Source organism: Palaemon carinicauda, chromosome 37, assembly GCF_036898095.1.
Source record: "Palaemon carinicauda isolate YSFRI2023 chromosome 37, ASM3689809v2, whole genome shotgun sequence".
Classification (NCBI taxonomy): domain Eukaryota; kingdom Metazoa; phylum Arthropoda; class Malacostraca; order Decapoda; family Palaemonidae; genus Palaemon; species Palaemon carinicauda.
Genome location: NC_090761.1, coordinates 52,011,708 through 52,029,573, shown reverse-complemented (window position 1 = coordinate 52,029,573; position 17,866 = coordinate 52,011,708). Strand labels below are relative to the sequence as shown.

The 17,866-nt window shown below is 38.0% G+C and overlaps 1 protein-coding gene across 4 annotated transcripts in view; it reads left to right on the top strand.

Annotated features, from left to right (window-relative positions):
* Window positions 1–17,866, top strand: part of Ogdh (oxoglutarate dehydrogenase Nc73EF) — a 110,036-nt gene that overhangs the window by 59,591 nt on the left and 32,579 nt on the right. For all 4 annotated transcript variants that reach the window (XM_068361213.1, XM_068361216.1, XM_068361214.1 and 1 more), the window contains 7 exons: window positions 31–210; window positions 8,114–8,294; window positions 9,543–9,652; window positions 9,797–9,967; window positions 10,181–10,246; window positions 12,428–12,611; window positions 15,559–15,719. In XM_068361213.1, the coding sequence (XP_068217314.1) occupies window positions 31–210; window positions 8,114–8,294; window positions 9,543–9,652; window positions 9,797–9,967; window positions 10,181–10,246; window positions 12,428–12,611; window positions 15,559–15,719 (1,053 nt within the window). The remainder of the gene's footprint in view (window positions 1–30; window positions 211–8,113; window positions 8,295–9,542; window positions 9,653–9,796; window positions 9,968–10,180; window positions 10,247–12,427; window positions 12,612–15,558; window positions 15,720–17,866) is intronic.

Here is a 17,866-nt window from a genome sequence, read left to right as displayed (position 1 = left end):
AAGGTTTGATTGCCTATGTCGTCTTTACAGGGATCAGGAGACGTGAAATACCACTTGGGTACATATCAGGAACGACTTAATCGAGTAACGAACAAGAATATTCGTCTGGCCATTGTGGCCAACCCATCTCATCTTGAAGCCTGCAACCCTGTTGTTCAAGGAAAAACACGAGCAGAGCAATTTTATCATGGCGATTCTGAGGGAAATAAGGTAAGAAATGTGCAGGCAAACATGGTTTGGCACTTTCCATTTACAGCTCTTTATGGAAAAAGTCAAAATTTAGAAATTAAAATCTAGATTCAAAATAATGTCATCACCAGTTAATATAGAAGAACAAAAATCAACTTTTCTTAGAAAAGGAAATAATTTTTGTATGAATAGAATTTGGAGAGAGACCATGTGTATAAGGTAAAAAAAATTAGTAAAGCACAACACATAAGTACTGCTCCTACTTTTTATTATACTTTTTATTATCGACTGTAAAAAAAAAAGCTTGCCTGGCCAACATTTATGTGAATGAAAGATAAAGGATGGAATATAAGTCTTTATACCTTGTGATATTAAAGGAAGAAATAGAAGTTATTAGGTAATTTATTTTAATAATTTAGTCAGGTGTCATAAAATGGACTACCCACTTGTTTTACTTACTTATCATTGGCAATTTGGAAAGTTATCAGTGGCTACCGGTGAGCTAGTCATTTTGAAAAACTATTTATAGTTATTTATCAATAATAATTCTTCATTGAATAAAATTTATCTCGATGTTAATGATGATAGAATACAGTAAAAATTATTTTACTTTTTCTAGTTTCTGAAATTGGAAAGAAACTTTGAAATTGCCTCTAGTTACTCATAGTTATTACAGTATTATAAAGTACAGTGTATAATGTAATGGCATATATTTTGTTATAAAATTACTGAACAAAGTTCTCATGGTTAGGCATTTTCAGTTATCTGGGCTTAATTTTCACTCAAAGAAAGTATAATATTTTGGAAAGAGTAAACTGCCGGAAGAATTGAAGGTATATTTTTTGTGACGTTTTAATTGAAGGGTAAATTTTCAATATTAAACTTACCCGATAATCATGTAGCTGTCAACTCCGTTGCCCGACAGAATTCTATGGAGGGATACGCCAGCTATCACAATACTAGAAGGGGGTGTATTTACCAGCGCCACCTGTGGCCAGGTACTCAAGTACTTCTTGTTGACACCTCCTCAATTATTCCTCTGTCGTGCTTCCGGCAAGACGTTCTGGGATACGCTTATGTTCTTGGAGTATTTTCACGACTTTGGTGAAGTATTTCTCTTTGATTTCGGCTGTCGCTTTACTGGAAACTTCTATATTAGCTTAGTTAGCTTTTGGAATTAATTTGATTATTATGGTGACGAGAGAGTATGAACTCTCGTTCACCTTTCAATGGCCTACCCTTCCCTTAGACGGAAGTGTTGGTGTCTAAGAGAGTATAGACTCTCTTTCTTAATTTTGCTTAACAAAAGTTATAGATTTATTTTATATCTCTCCGCCTCTTATAGGCCTCTTCGATTAACTTCCTTTTATAAAAACTCATTAAAATTAATTTTTATATTTGTTTATATTCGACCTTCCTAATAGTAGGCGGTCTTTTACCGAAGTTAATAAACTTTGAGCCCGTCATTTTGGTTTTACCTGTTAACATATTATGCTATTTCCGCCACAGAGTTTGAAAGAATTTCTTTGATAGTCTCGTACTATTTTCAAAGTTGAACTAACGTTTTGTTTTGTCTCTGCAGTTGTTGACGTTCAGAACGTTCAACTTGCACTCTATCGTTACGATAGAGAAAGAATGTTCACGGTTTCACGTTGCAGTAAGAGTAACCGTGTCTAGCGTTTTGTTCATTCTTTCTTAACTTAATGGTTTTGATCCTAATAAAGGAACTTTTCAGTTTTTTCCTTTAACAATAATATGTTTTAACGATATATATGATTGGGCTCTTCTCTCAGGTTCTAAGTCAAGAGAGAGAGAGAGAGAGAGAGATAGAGACGGAGGGAGAAAGAGGATAAACGTTTCATTCAAGCCTGCCAGGCGTACGAGTAACGTCGTTATCGTTTTTGCTCTTCTCCCTAGTCTCTTTAGGGGAAGAAACTAAACGTTTCTAGAGTGATCTAGTGTTTAGTCTCTTTCCAGCCACTGAATTATCTTTCATTAGATTTTTCTGTTACATTGTAATTCTGTTTTCGCAATTACTAACTTTGAGAAAGGATAGAATTGCGTATTTCAGGTACAAACCACTTAAAGTTTCGAGTTCAGTGAAATAAGTGCAAACAGAAATCAAAGTGATAAGTGATTAGTGCGTGAGGGTACTTTTGTGCGCGCCAGTCGTCCTCCCAGTCCGGGACCTCTTGCAAGCTCCCAAGCCCAGGGGAGAAGCAATGTCGAAGGGCATAAGGGTTCAGCAGGCCTTGATCGGCGCACAGAAGTATCCTCGGTGGTTGTGGGCGTGTCTTACCGAGACCGTCACTCCCACCCGCAGACGATTGAGCCCTTATTTTGCTCGTCTGCAGAAGAGATTAGGGGAGAAAATAAAGGCAGAGTAACGCTGGTCTCAGGTCTCAAGACCTCTTAAACGTTAAGTCCAGACCTATGCCAGACGTACGAAGTTAAAGTTCACAACCCGAATGCAGTCATTGGGTTAGCTCTGACTCTCCTCAGTCATCAGTTGATTACACTCCGCCTAAGAGGAGTAAGGTTCTGCCGCAACAGATCTCTGCTGTTAAGGCTTTACCTCAGCAGACCTTAGTGTCTGCCGACCCCAAGTTGACTCTACTGCAGTCCATACAGTCACAACTTTCGGTCTTGATGCGTGAGTGTCGGGCTGAGAGTGTTGCGCCTCCGCCTCCGCCTCCGCCTACACTCCCCCCGCCTATGATCGCTCCGCCTGATCGCAGTACCACCTGCCAGGCGTACGATGTTGTGAACTCTACTACAGTCCATGCAAGCACAGCTTTCGGACTTGATGCGTGAGTGTCGGGCTGAGAGTGTTGCTCCTCCGCCTCCGCCTACACTCCCTCCACCTACACTCGCTCCGCCTGATCGCAGTACCATCTGCCAGGCGTACGATGTTGTGGACTCTACTACAGTCCATGCAAGCACAGCTTTCGGACTTGATGCGTGAGTGTCGGGCTGAGAGTGTTGCTCCTCCGCCTCCGCCTACACTCCCTCCACCTACACTCGCTCCGCCTGATCGCAGTACCACCTGCCAGGCGTACGATGTTGTGGACTCTACTACAGTCCATGCAAGCACAGCTTTCGGACTTAATGCGTGAGTGTCGGGCTGAGAGTGTTACTCCTCCGCCTCCGCCTACACTCCCTCCGCCTACGCTCGCTCCGCCTGATCGCAGTACCACCTGCTAGGCGTACGATGTTGAGCCACGTGCTGAGTTTGCTGTTCCCTGTGGTGTTCAGCCTCCGCCTTCCTTAAGGCAACCTTTACAATGGGATCAGGAGGATTATACCTCTCTTCCTCCGCCTCCACTTGCTGCTCCACCAGTGATGCAACACTCGGTTGAGGTACAACAACCTCTCCCGTCCATGAGTCAGTCTCCTCAGCTCTCGCTGCAGCGAGCTCAACCCTCCACAAGGCAAGCACCACAACACCTTAGCCTTGCGCCTCAGGAGCCTCAGCTTGCGAGACATTTACCTTGTTCTGCGCAGCCTCTTCCTCATCGCGCTCCGCTCACACCACAGGAACTGGAACTTGCTACTCCGCTTCCGTCAACCGCTCAGCAAGCGCAACCCTTGGGTTCAACCACTCATGCTAGGAGTCAGCCTCCTCCACCCATGCGCCTTCCTTCTGCTTGTCTTTTATTCAGCCTTTGCAGACTGAGCCTCAGGTGTTCCCTCAACGGAGTCTTGAAGAGGAAACCACAACTATTGTTGTTCCAGCTCGTTCTGACTCTGCTGTTCAGCATACCTTACCTCCATTTTCATACCATGGTTTAAACCCCATGCAAGCATGCATAAAGCACTCTAGCACTGGTCATGGAATTTCTGAGAAATGTTAAACGCCATGCACACGCTCTGCTTTCCTTACAGCAGGCTCTGCTTACAGCAGGCTCTGCTTACTACATGCTCAGCATACAGCATGCTCTGCATTCAGCATGCTCTGCATACAACATGCTCTGCATACAGCATGCTCTGCATTCAGCATGCTCTGCATACAACATGCTCTACATACAGGCATACTCTGCATACATCATGCTCTGCATACCTTACCGCATGCTTCTCAACACATCTTGGGTTGTTGCCAACTCACTAGACTGTCAAGCAGTTTCATAACGTTGCCTTCTAGTCTGCTGCTTTTGCACCAGTGAACCCTCACTCAGAGAACTTAGCTTTTCTAGGATAAGGTCCCTGTAGATGAGAAAGTTCTTTTCTCCCTCCTTCTGATATTCCCTTGAGGACTCTGTCTTTTGGAGGGAGCCTTTAGCTGCATAACCTCTTATGGACTTTTATTTAAGCATAACATGCTTACAGGGAAGGTAATGGTTCCACTTCAGTCGCTAATCCCGTCTGTTACCACACCTGCTCCCATAGACCTTGAGCTGTGTTGCATGACATGCAGTCCAAGCTTAGTCCTTGTTAGAGGATTTTTTGTTTACGGAGTCAATGTGTCACGGGGAAGACGTTCAACAACCAACAGAAGTGACTTGTTGTGACGCAGTGCGGCAACCTCAGCAACCCGTTAAGGAGTTGTCTGTACGACCCAGACAGTCTAGACAGATTCGGGTTGTCACTGTACTTCCTCGCTTGCCCATGATTGACAGTTTACAGACTGTGCAGCAGTATCATGATCTTGTGTCCGGCTCCGTCAGACGACTGGCTTTTAAGAGCTCCCACAAGTCGTCGCTGTCTGGAGATTTTCAAATGGACTATGGATCTGACCAAGGAACTGGGCCTCCTGGTCAATTTTGAGGAGTCTCAGCTCGTTCCATCCCAGACCATTGTCTCCTTGGGTATGGATCTTCAGAGTCGAGCTTTTCGGACTTGTCCGTCGGCCCCAAGGATCTTCCAAGCCCTAGAATGCATCCAGAGCATGCTGAGAAGGAACCGATGCTTAGTCAGGCAGTGGATGAGTCTAACAGGGACACTTTCATCGCTGGCCCTGTTCATCGAGTTAGGGAGACTCCACCTCCGCCCCCTTCAGTATCATCTAGCTGCTCACTGGATAAAGGACATGACGCTAGAGACGGTCTCAGTTCCTGTTTCCGAAGAGATGAGGTCTACTCTAACGTGGTGGAAGAACAGCATTCTTCTCAAGGAAGGTCTACCATTGGCTGTTCAGACCCCCGACCACCGTCTCTTCTCGGACGCATCGGACACGGGCTGGGGTGCGACACTGGACGGACAGGAATGCTCGGGAACATGGAATCAGGAGCAAAGGACACTTCACATCTATTGCAAGGAGTTGTTGGCAGTTCATCTGGCCTTGATAAACTTCAAGTCCCTCCAGCTAAACAAGGTGGTGGAGGTGAACTCCGACAACACCACAGCCTTGGCTTACATCTCCAAGCAGGGAGGGACTCATTCGAGGAAGTTGTTCGAGATCGCAAGGGACCTCCTCATTTGGTCAAAAGATCGAAAGCTCACGCTGGTAACGAGGCTCATTCAGGGCGATATGAATGTCATGGCAGATCGCCTCAGCCGGAAGGGTCAGGTCTTCCCCACAGAGTGGACCCTTCACAAGAATGTTTGCAGCAGACTTTGGGCCCTGTGGGGTCAGCCAACCATAGATCTATTCGCTACCTCGATGACCAAGAGGCTCCTCTTATATTGTTCTCCGATTCCAGACCCAGCAGCAGTTCGCGTGGATGCCTTTCTGCTGGATTGGTCCCATCTCGACCTGTATGCATTCCCGCCGTTCAAGATTGTCAACAGGGTACTTCAGAAGTTCGCCTCTCACAAAGGGACACGGCTGACGTTGGTTGCTCCCCTCTGGCCCGCGAGAGAATGGTTCACCGAGGTACTGCAATGGCTGGTCGACGTTCCCAGGACTCTTCCTCTAAGAATGGACCTTCTGCGTCAACCTCACGTAAAGAAGGTACACCCAAACCTCCACGCTCTTCGTCTGACTGCCTTCAGACTATCGAAAGACTCTCAAGAGCTAGAGGCTTTTCGAAGGAGGCAGCCAGAGCGATTGCCAGAGCAAGGACGACATCCACTCTGAGTCTATCAGTCTAAATGGGAAGTCTTCCGAAGCTGGTGCAAGGCCAATGCAGTTTCCTCAACCAGTACCACTGTAACCCAGATTGCTGACTTCCTGTTACATCTAAGGAACGTAAGATCCCTATCAGCTCCTACGATCAAGGGTTACAGAAGTATGTTGGCAGCGGTTTTCCGCCACAGAGGCTTGGATCTTTCCTCCAACAAAGATCTACAGGACCTCCTTAGGTCTTTTGAGACCTCAAAGGAACGTCGGTTGTCCACTCCAGGCTGGAATCTAGACGTGGTCCTAAGGTTCCTAATGTCATCAGGATTTGAACCGCTCCAATCAGCCTCTTTTAAGGACCTCACATTAAAAACTCTTTTCCTCGTGTGCTTAGCAACAGGTAAAAGAGTAAGTGAGATCCACGCCTTCAGCAGGAACATAGGTTTCACATCTGAAACGGCTACATGTTCCTTGCAGCTCGGTTTTTTGGCTAAAAACGAGCTTCCTTCCCGTCCTTGGCCTAAGTTGTTCGAGATCCCAAGCCTGTCCAACATGGTGGGGAACGAACTGGAGAGAGTACTTTGCCCAGTTAGAGCTCTTAAGTACTATCTAAGAAGGTCAAAACCATTACGAGGACAATCAGAAGCCTTATGGTGTGCTATCAAGAAGCCTTCTCTACCAATGTCTAAGAACGCAGTTTCTTACTACATCAGGCTTCTGATTAGAGAAGCAAATTCTCATCTGAAGGAAGAAGACCTTGCTTTGCTGAAGGTAAGGACACATGAAGTGAGAGCTGTGGCTACTTCAGTGGCCTTCAAACAGAATCGTTCTCTGCAGAGTGTTATGGATGCAACCTATTGGAGAAGCAAGTCAGTGTTCGCATCATTCTATCTCAAAGATGTCCAGTCTCTTTACGAGTACTGCTACACCCTGGGACCATTCGTAGCAACGAATGCAGTAGTAGGCGAGGGCTCAGCCACTACATTCCCATAATCCCATAACTTTTTAACCTTTCTCTTGAATACTTTTTATGGGTTGTACGGTCGGCTAAGAAGCCTTCCACATCCTTGTTGATTTGGCGGGTGGTCAATTCTTTCTTGAGAAGCGCCGAGGTTAAAGGTTGTGATGAGGTCCTTTAGTATGGGTTGCAGCCCTGTATACTTTAGCACCTTTGAGTTGATTCAGCCTCCCAAGAGGAACGCTGCGCTCAGTAAGGAAGACGATCTTATTAAAGGCAGAGTAACGGTTCAAGTCGACTTCCTTACCAGGTACTTATTATTTCATTGTTATTGTGGATAACTGATTATATGAAATACGGGATACTTAGCTATCCTTTAGTCTTGTACACTGGTTTTTCACCCACCCCCCTGGGTGTGAATCAGCTACATGATTATCGGGTAAGTTTAATATTGAAAAATGTTATTTTTATTAATAAAATAAATTTTTGAATATACTTACCCGATAATCATGATTTAATCGACCCTCCCTTCCTCCCCATAGAGAACCAGTGGACCGAGGAATAATTGAGGAGGTGTCAACAAGAAGTACTTGAGTACCTGGCCACAGGTGGCGCTGGTAAATACACCCCCTTCTAGTATTGTGATAGCTGGCGTATCCCTCCATAGAATTCTGTCGGGCAACGGAGTTGACAGCTACATGATTATCGGGTAAGTATATTCAAAAATTTATTTTATTAATAAAAATAACATTTTTTCAATCGTCATATTTAATAGTGTAGGCAGCCTTGCATTTCTAGATATTATCACTACACTAGTATTTTTTTTTTTTTTTTTTTTTTCACTGTCTGTATGCATCTTAGGAATCTTGACTGAATTTTAGAATTTATATAAATTAACACAACAGAGCAGTCGTCATGTTTGTTGATAGACTTACTACCATTTCAGAGAGAATTGTGCTTGCTTTCAGGTGTTGTCTGTGTTGCTTCATGGAGACGCTGCTTTCTCAGGTCAAGGTATTGTTTACGAAACCTTCCATTTATCTGAACTGCCCCAATACACCACCCATGGTACCATCCACATTGTAGTCAACAACCAAATTGGCTTTACTACTGATCCTCGTATGTCTCGATCATCTCCATACTGTACTGGTGAGTAGCTGCAGGGAAGTGGAATGGTTTATTTCAAGACTATAATTGTTCAAATTTTTCCTTATTCCATTTTACTGCCAGGATTTGGCATTTGATAATTATAATCAATTTATCTTTATTGCTTTTTCTGTAATTTGACTGTCTACTGTATTTCGCCTTTTTTCATACTTTTTTACTTAATATTTTTTCATTTAAATAAATGTAAAATTTAGAGAAAAGTGACATAGATATCTGAGTAAACTATATTAAACATAGCAGTTCCATACATAGTGTCAGCCTCATAAAGGCTTGTACTTGTGTATTTAGTATGTCACTCAACGATGAATTGGATAATCCACAACAAATTGAGCCTATACTATACTTACATCAGTCTTTTACACAAGAATTTAATACCATGTGAATAACTTGTATTAACCTATAAGTGTTTTATCTTTCCATGGCATGTAGGTTAAAAGGGTAGACAGACATGAAAGTTAGGTATCTTTCTTAATTTCCAAATTTGGGAAAGACCTTTATTTTTGTATATTACTTTCTTGAAAATTTAGGTATTTATCTCCTCCATGATTTTTATGGATAAACTATCTTTATTTTATGGAATTATACTGAATCATTGAAAATTGCTTAAGGGTAAGTAAAGATCTGTCCTAAAAATGAAGTTTCCAGTAGCAAAATTTCATTCTGATTGTTTGCTTTACAAGATAACAAGTGTTTTAGATTCAGTTGAAAGATAACATTCCATTCAGCACGAGAAAAAATTGTTAACATAGCAATATGACAATATCTTAAACTATCGTAGTTTACCAAGACCACCGGGTCAATTTACACTGCGTTTGCCCAAAGGGGGTGTCTTTCTTGATTATGTAAAAATTGAGAAAGGATATATTTGAGAAGTTAAACAGCTAGATAAGATACTCCAGAACTTCAGATGGTAAAATTATAAAGTAAAGGCTGAAAGTATTACATTTTGGGCTAAAAGACCTTGCAAAGAATTCCTATACATTTACAGTATATAGTGGGTTTAGTGTAAGGTAAGGTTGACCACTTTTCTCAATACACATTGAATGTAAAGCATGTAAAGTGAAATTATTGTGAATTCAAAACACAATTAGTAACTGAAGGTTTTGAGCAAAATGAAGCTGTTTGTTTTTTATAAATTACTTGTATAATCTAAACAGTTTTCAAAAAATATAAGTTACAGGTAAATATAATCATACTTGATGTAATGGTAAGTCACTGATTTCATTTCAGATGTTGCCAGGGTTGTTAATGCTCCTATCTTCCACGTCAATGCTGATGATCCTGAAGCTGTAATGCATGTCTGCAATGTAGCAGCTGATTGGCGCAATACGTTCCACAAGGTATTTAGCCTTTTACCACTGCGATTTTTCCATTTCCTGATACCCACCTCAATTTTTGCATGTTATGTAGAGCAAGTTGTGAAAGTTTTCATTTTATGGTAGCTGCATTATATTTGTAAAGTAAAAACGATTATTATTTTTCAGGATGTTGTCATCGATTTGGTCTGTTACAGACGCAATGGTCACAATGAAATTGATGAACCCATGTTCACTCAGCCTCTTATGTACACACGGATAAGGAAACTCAAGCCCGTTGTTGAACTGTATGCAGAGAAACTCATGAATGAAGGCGTTGTCACCAAACAAGAAGTGAAGGTGAATTTATCTAATGATTAGTTTTGTACAGTTGTGTCTTGAAGGGTTCTTTGATATTTTCTAACCGTTAAGGCATTGTGTTCTATGATAGTGTTCCTGTTCTCATAACTTCCATTTTTCATATTTCCCCAAGAAATAACTATTTTTTAGTTAATTTATAATTCTATTTCTCTCGTGCTTTATTGTCTCATAATGTTCTCTATTGTTTTACAGGATGTGACTGATAAATATGAGAAAATCTTGGAAGATGCCTTCCTAGCAGCTCAAACAGAAACACAGGTATGGTGATGAATGATTTCGGTTCAGTTAGAACAATGATTAATGTCAATGTTAAAAGGTGAACAAAGTATAAATTTGCAAGACATAGGGATATTATTTTGATTAAATGTGTATAGATTTCTGTATTTTATGGCTGCAGTGGATTAATTGAGGATAAAGCATATTTGGATGTAAATACTTCAATTGTGATATTTGTTTCATTAATTTCATATGACCTAAATCTTTATATAACTTGTGATGAGTACCACAGGTAGTCGTCAACTTACGAGACCTGTATGATTGTTCGACTTTACGACCACTTTTTTTCACTGCAATGACATCACGAATCTGTCAGAAATCGTTTACTAATAGGACAAATAATTTCCTAGAACTAATCTATTTTCTTTTCTTCATAATATAAAGTATCCATTTTAAATGAAAAATACATTAAGAAAAGTGTTATCTGTCGTTCATATGTCTGGTGACATCATATTTCCGGCGTAAAGCGAACGGGCAAATAGGGATTTCCTTCCTATAGGCTACAACTACTATTAGTATTTCCATTATTGCATATCAAGTGACGATACAAAATATTTTGTGGGTCTGTATCGGTTGTTATGAGTACTTAGCGTAAATTTGACTACATTGGTTTTATTTCATCTGATAGTCGATTGGTATTTATCTTATGAAAGTACACTAATAGGACAATTATTTTCATAGAAATAATATATTTTCTTTTACATTATGAAAATGAAATACTTTTTCTAGTAAATTACTATTTTCTATAATTTTTTTTGCAAGAATAAATAAACGTTTTATACATTTCACAAGTCATTCTTTGTCGAGTTTATGTCACAAGTCCTGTGATGTCATATTTCTGGCGGAAGACGAGTGGCAAACAGAGTGATTTTCTTTCGGTGCGTTACCGAGTAATCGTAGTATTCCCATCATCGAAACATCGAGTAATGATACCAAGTGTATCCGTAGTCTGTATCAGTTATGAGAACAATACTACTGGGCGTAAATTTAAGAGAAGAACTAGTGTGTTTGGTGACGTCATATTTCTGGCAAATCGAGTGATTTCCTTTTAATGCATTACCGAGTAATATTAGTACGTATTCCCATAATGGAAACATCCAGTAATGATACCAAGCATTTCTAATAATGTTTAAAGAAATATGAAGATTTAATAATGAAGTATAAATCAAAATACAGAGAGAGAGAATGTATTCATGTAATAGATGATAATGGCTATAAACAAACTGTATAAAAACTGATATTCTTTAACATATTGGTGTTGATGTAATATTCATTACAAAGATATTTTGAGTAAGTTAAGAAATTATATCAATGCTACGTCTTGTTTTATGTGCGCATTCTCTCAGTACGGTAGCGGGACCTTGAGATCAGCTGGTGACAACCAAATGTAAACGAAAGTCAGTAATTGTTGATTGATAAAAAGCTCCAGAAACTGAAAAATAGAATACAAAAATTCTTTGATAAAGCTCAATTAAACACAATAATAGCTAAAGAAATATGAAGATCTAATAATGAACTAAAAATTAAAATACTGTATGAAGCTTTGAGAGAGAGCGCATTTCTCAATACGGTAGTGGGACCATATGATCAGTTGATCACAACCAACGGTAAATGAAAGACATTAGGTAATTCCTGATTGTTAAAATACTTCCGAGATTGAAAGATGAATACAAAAATGCTTTGATGAAGCGTATGATATACTGTACAGTACTATGAACTACGAAGAAAATTTAATAATGACATACGCAAATAGAATATTGATAAGATATGATGAAGATGACCAAGTATCACGACAGTATAAGTCTACGGAAACTTAACTTTTTAAGTTTGATACATGTCCAAATCGAATTATGATCCTTCTCTCAGTCCCTATCTCGGCCGTAAGTCGACCACTACCTGTATGTTTTTATTTCACTTTACAATGATTTTTTGTTAAAACTCTTACTACATTTTAATAAAAATGCAGGCCATCTTGAATTAAGTCACTGACTACTGTATATTTTTAAAGTATGTAGTTTTTCATGGGACTATTTCGTGTTTTTCACTATTGTTATTGAAGTGTTTCCAATAGATATGTAGTTTGATCACCTTTTATAAGAAAAACAATAAGAAGATGGATTGAAGTGCCTAAATCTTATGTTAATATTATTACTCTGATTTCAGGTATTCAATAAGCATTGGATAGATTCCCCTTGGTCTGGTTTCTTTGAGGGCAAGGATCCTTTGAAAGCCACACCTACTGGAGTTCATGAAGACACCCTGTCCCATATTGGGAGGAGATTCTCAAGTGTCCCACCTAATGCCAGCGATTTTGTGGTTCATCGTGGCCTTTTGCGTATCTTAAATAGTTAGTACATTTGTATTATGTTCTTATTTGGTTATTAATTAAGGTGTAATGACCTGTTTGCTATTTTTTTTTTTTTTATCAAATATCAAGATTTAAATTTTTTTATAAAGTGTCAAGGGTTTTTTCATAAGATAATTTGTTCTTTTAAAATCTGAGATGATAACTAGAAAATAGTATACAGTAATGTCTTAATTTTAATGGTAAATTGTAAAAAAATTTGCATTCCATTAATTTTACCTGTTGGGTATCAAAAGAAGCATAGTGATGGAAAAATTCCTTTATGCATATATACAATAACTACAGCAGCTAATGCCCCAAGTATTCTCCAATTTCCTATCTATTATTATACTGGCTTTGGGAAAAATATTGTTTCTCAAAGACTCCAAAATATCTATAACAGTTTACAATCACTTTTCAGAATTAAAAGAAAAAATACTGTAATGAGTTCCAGCTATTCACTTTTTAAAATATACATAATGGTTGTGCTATCCAGATGATCTTAAATTGGTGCAAAATACCATATGCTATTCAATAACCCCAAAAAGATAAAATTTTTTAGGTTTGGTACATCATGCTAGTTTTACAGTTAGCACTGGGAACATGAGGACCCCATCATTCCTGATTCTGCCTTTAGAACTAAACCACCAATCATTTCTTATTCAAAGCTAGTACTATCGATTACAGAATCTTTTTAGATTTGCTTGTATTTCAGGTATTCAATAGGAAAATGTGCCTTTAACGCTATATGCCCTCTGGCATATGATTATTACATATAAAGGTACCAACCACCAATCCTTGAAAACTGTCTGAAGTTTCCTTTTGCAAGTTATTCAGTGAAAGTAAAATTTTGATGAAGAAGAGATTCAATTAGTTTATACAAAACATGAACATGGTACTAATTTTATTTATACAGATGGCTTTGAATCTGATATTAGCATTGAATTTTAAGCTTATAATTGAGAATTAAAATACAAAAGTGTGCTCCCCTTGGCAACCACTCTTTTGGGGATTTTATCAGTCGTTGAGAAAATAGCCACAGCAAAGAAAGGTAATATCATAATTTTCTGTGAAAGAGTCTTATAGGGAATAGTCTTTAATTTACCACTCTTTTAGTTTTACAAATATTTAGTATGTTTTTACACAATAAAAATGCAGTATCTAAATTTTTTGGGTTTCCAGTACATGTTGGTATGCTTGGAAAGGAATATGAAGTCATCCTACCAAAACAAGCAGCCACTTATGTTAACTTCAAGTAGATACCTAATATCATTGAATAATTCTTACCCTGATGTTAAGAGGTTGATTTTCATCAGTGTAAGGATTTGCAATGTCTCTGTGGTGGTAATGGGAGTGCTGATTGCACAGAAGATGAGAATTGCACTTTGTAGATTGTGCATAGGGCAAACTTTTACAACTCCTAACTACTTGGTGACTGGTGACTGGTCTAATATCCCAGTAAGGCTTGTAGTGAAAATGGAAGGCACTTCCTTTCCAGAATTCTTTGAGAGGATATTATTCATGACTCCATTACTGTTTTTTATGTTTTTTTTTTTTATTATTTATTTCAGAGGCTGGTCTACTGTAAAAGATTTGATGTCAGTTTCTTTGTGATATTGCTTTTAGCAAATGATATTTGGATCTATGACATTTGATGTCATGATGCCAGAGAATTTAAATTAATCAGTCTATCTATTGACACAATTTGATGCCAAGAACATTGGGTTTTAGAGTTTACAAACTTCATTGCAATTAATACTTTTTACTTTTGGTAAAGAGGAAGGAGAATTAAACTTTAAATCAAGAGGAATTGGAATTAAACTAAACAAATTTAATTTAAGTTTATTTACACAACTACAATTATGATGGCAATTTACAAATAAATTCACAGTGAAACAGCAATTCAAAATAAACTTTTATTACTGGTGTAATAAAGGAGAAAAAATATCCAAAGAACATGATTGTGAGAGGAGTGGACCAGCACTAGGGCATCCCATCCAAGAATACCTCATGGACATAAAATTTGGCAAAAAATGCATGAAACATTATTCATTATCATGATGGTGAATTGTTTAATTGCAAAGGGCTTCCAATAGCTACAACTGGGTTTCAGGATGAAAATGTCAAAATATAAAGGAAAAACTAATATATGTATTTGAAAAGCCCATGATTAGTGAGGAGAGTGTATATTTTTAGCAGAAGGAATGAGATTGAGAAGAGGTGAATGTAGAGAATAATCAAGAAAGGTAGCTAATTTTTTTTTACCTATACTATATTCATTTGATATCTATTGGTCTACTAACCCATGGTTGAATATGGGGAAGAAATACAATTTCAATTAACACCATTGGCAGTTGGGGAAAACATCCAATCTTAACATATCTGTACATAATAGTCATGCACCTACCCGCTTTCCAGAGTGAATCATGCCTTTGCTCTTGTCTCCCATATACAGAATCTACCTTGGTTTTGTCTTTTGCGTCTTTTGAACGAGACATTTGTTGAACCCAGCAAATGAACCTCTGCAATCATGGGAAAACTTAAATTTAATAACAAAATTTATTAGGTTTAAAGCCCCTGACTTTCATATAGTTTCATTCATGGAGCTGATTAAATATTGATGTCTACCTTAATATTTGCATTTTCTTTCAATTATGGTATTCCCCTCTAGTGGAGTATTGAGGTATAGGACAGTGTATGGCAGTGAAAGTGGTTATTTAGTTGGAGATTATTAGCCGATCTCTTTTTTGCTTGATTTGCTATGCATTCTTCTGCAGATTATACAAGTATTTTTTCCTAGGTGATAAACATTAAATTTTTTTTTTCAAATTCCCCTTATTTTTAAAAGGTATATAATTTTTTTCTGAGGTCAGATATGCATGCATTCTTGGTTTAGATTTTAATTTCCTGATTTCTAGTTGCTTAGATAACAATAATATATTAATTACAGGTCGCATGGAGATGGTGAATGCTCGCACGGTTGACTGGGCTCTTGGAGAAGCTATGGCTTTTGGTTCGTTATTGAAAGAAGGGATCCACGTACGATTGTCTGGCCAGGACGTCGAGAGAGGAACATTTTCACATAGGCATCACATCCTTCACCACCAGAAGGTAACATTATTTCACTTTTCCTTTCTGTAGGTAGATTCAGAATCAAGCAAATTAAATGGGTTTGTGACTTGAGACTTGCAAAATATCTTTTAAGAAACTGCATCAGGCAAAGAACCTCATTCTAACATCAAATGAAATTCTTCATTGTACCCACATTCAGTAATTGATTACAGTTCTAAAATTAGTTTAATTAGTTTCCCCCTTTCTTCTGTGCACAGAATGATTCTCTGGAAAACCTTTCATTTCTTTCCACAATATCAATTTTAATTCAATCAAATTTATAAATGGAAGATAAATGTGAAAATTTTTTTCCTGAAAATTGAAAACCAGTTTTGGAACAACAAAAGCCAGACTTATAAGTACATTGTAGAATTAGTAGTGTTGTTTTATGTCTTATAAAGGTAAATGCATTAGTAGTAGTAATGATTTATCAATGTTCATTGTGGATACTGCTTTTGATATGCTTTGAATCTTAATTTTATGGTAGCTTGTCATTTGTTGCATTTACAAGTAGTTTGTGGTCAGTCAGTAACACAGTATTTATTAGCATAATTTTCCTATGGAAGCTCAAACCCTGTTATTTTACAAATATACATCTGCCATCCATGGGTTTTACAGACTATCTAAAATTGATGAAAGATCATCATTGTGTATCAGAGATATGTGTATGTTTTAGGTTTTATCCTAAATAAAGAGAAGAGAGACAGGAGATTCAATCACTCCAGCTAGTCCCATTGATGCTGGTTTTGTAATCATATTGTACAATATAAACAGTCTTTGTCAGATTTGAGAGTGGTATTTACATACTTGGTGGATTTTGATAGATGCCAAGTTTGCTATATCAGTACAGAGAAAGTGGTAATATGCTTTCAATTTCAACTTTTGGTTAATCCAAGTTCTTGTTTCTTTGGAACACTATTTCAAAACCTTGTAGTTTTTCTATTGGGTCTATTTATATTTGTTGATTACACCTGGTATTTTTTGATAATCTTTCATCTAATTTGTGGTTCAGCAGATCAAGTGTTTATAAAATACTGGCTTATTTGTTGGGAAGTATTCCATATTAAAATTTAGCCTTTATTGTGTGACAAATGCGCTCTCTAAGAATTCATCCCTGGTACTATTGTTTTTATCATTGAGGAAATACAAGCAAATATTCAAAATTCTCTCTTGATAGCATGAATGATGAACAGACGCACTAAAATTAGATTTTGTTTTTGTCCTAAAACCTTAGTTATAGAAATAGTCAATTTAGCTTGTTCTGACATATTATTTTCATATGCAGCTTAGCTTGTTCTGGCCTTTTCTTTTTTCTATATACAGCTTCATGATCTTTCTGTGTAGTGATTCCACTTATTAATTTTTCAGATGACTAAAGATACAACTGTAAGGGGACACAGTATAGCTTTGATCTTGCTTTTAAAAGACCTAACAAAACTGAACATGGATTGGGTTTGCTTTTTCTACAGAACAGTAAAACCTAGTTAAGTGTTGCTAGATGAGAGTGAATTGAGTTTATTTATACCAGACTGAAACTTGAGCAGAAATTTGTTTAGGCAGCATACATTTTTTTTTATTGATAATTAGAACACATATAGTAGTTTCTGTAAAGGTGCTCACATTGCATGTTGAAGCTTTTATGATATATTATTATTATTTCTTACTAAGCTACAACCCTAGTTGAAAAAGCAGGATGCTATAAGCCCAAGGGCTCCAGCAGGGAAAATAGCCTAGTGAGGAAAAAGAATAAACTACAAGAGATGTTTAAGAATATTATTAAAATAAATCTTTCATATATGAACTAAAAACTTCAAAATAAAACATATAAACTAAAAACTTGAAAATAATAAGAGGAAGAAGACATAACAGTTTGTCAGTCATTTTCAAGGAATGAGCTATATTTTTAATAATAATGTCTACGAGTGACATTGGCAAACTTCTGGGCAGCAAATAATTTTTTTTTTTTTGGGGGGGGTGGGGGGGGCGAATTGTCTTTGAGAACTAATTGATGGTGGTAAACTGTGGGGGGTGAATTGTCCGTATCCATTAGTATTGTAGGAGGAGACACACACACACACACACACACACACACACACACACACACACACACACACACACACACACACACTCTCTCTCTCTCTCTCTCT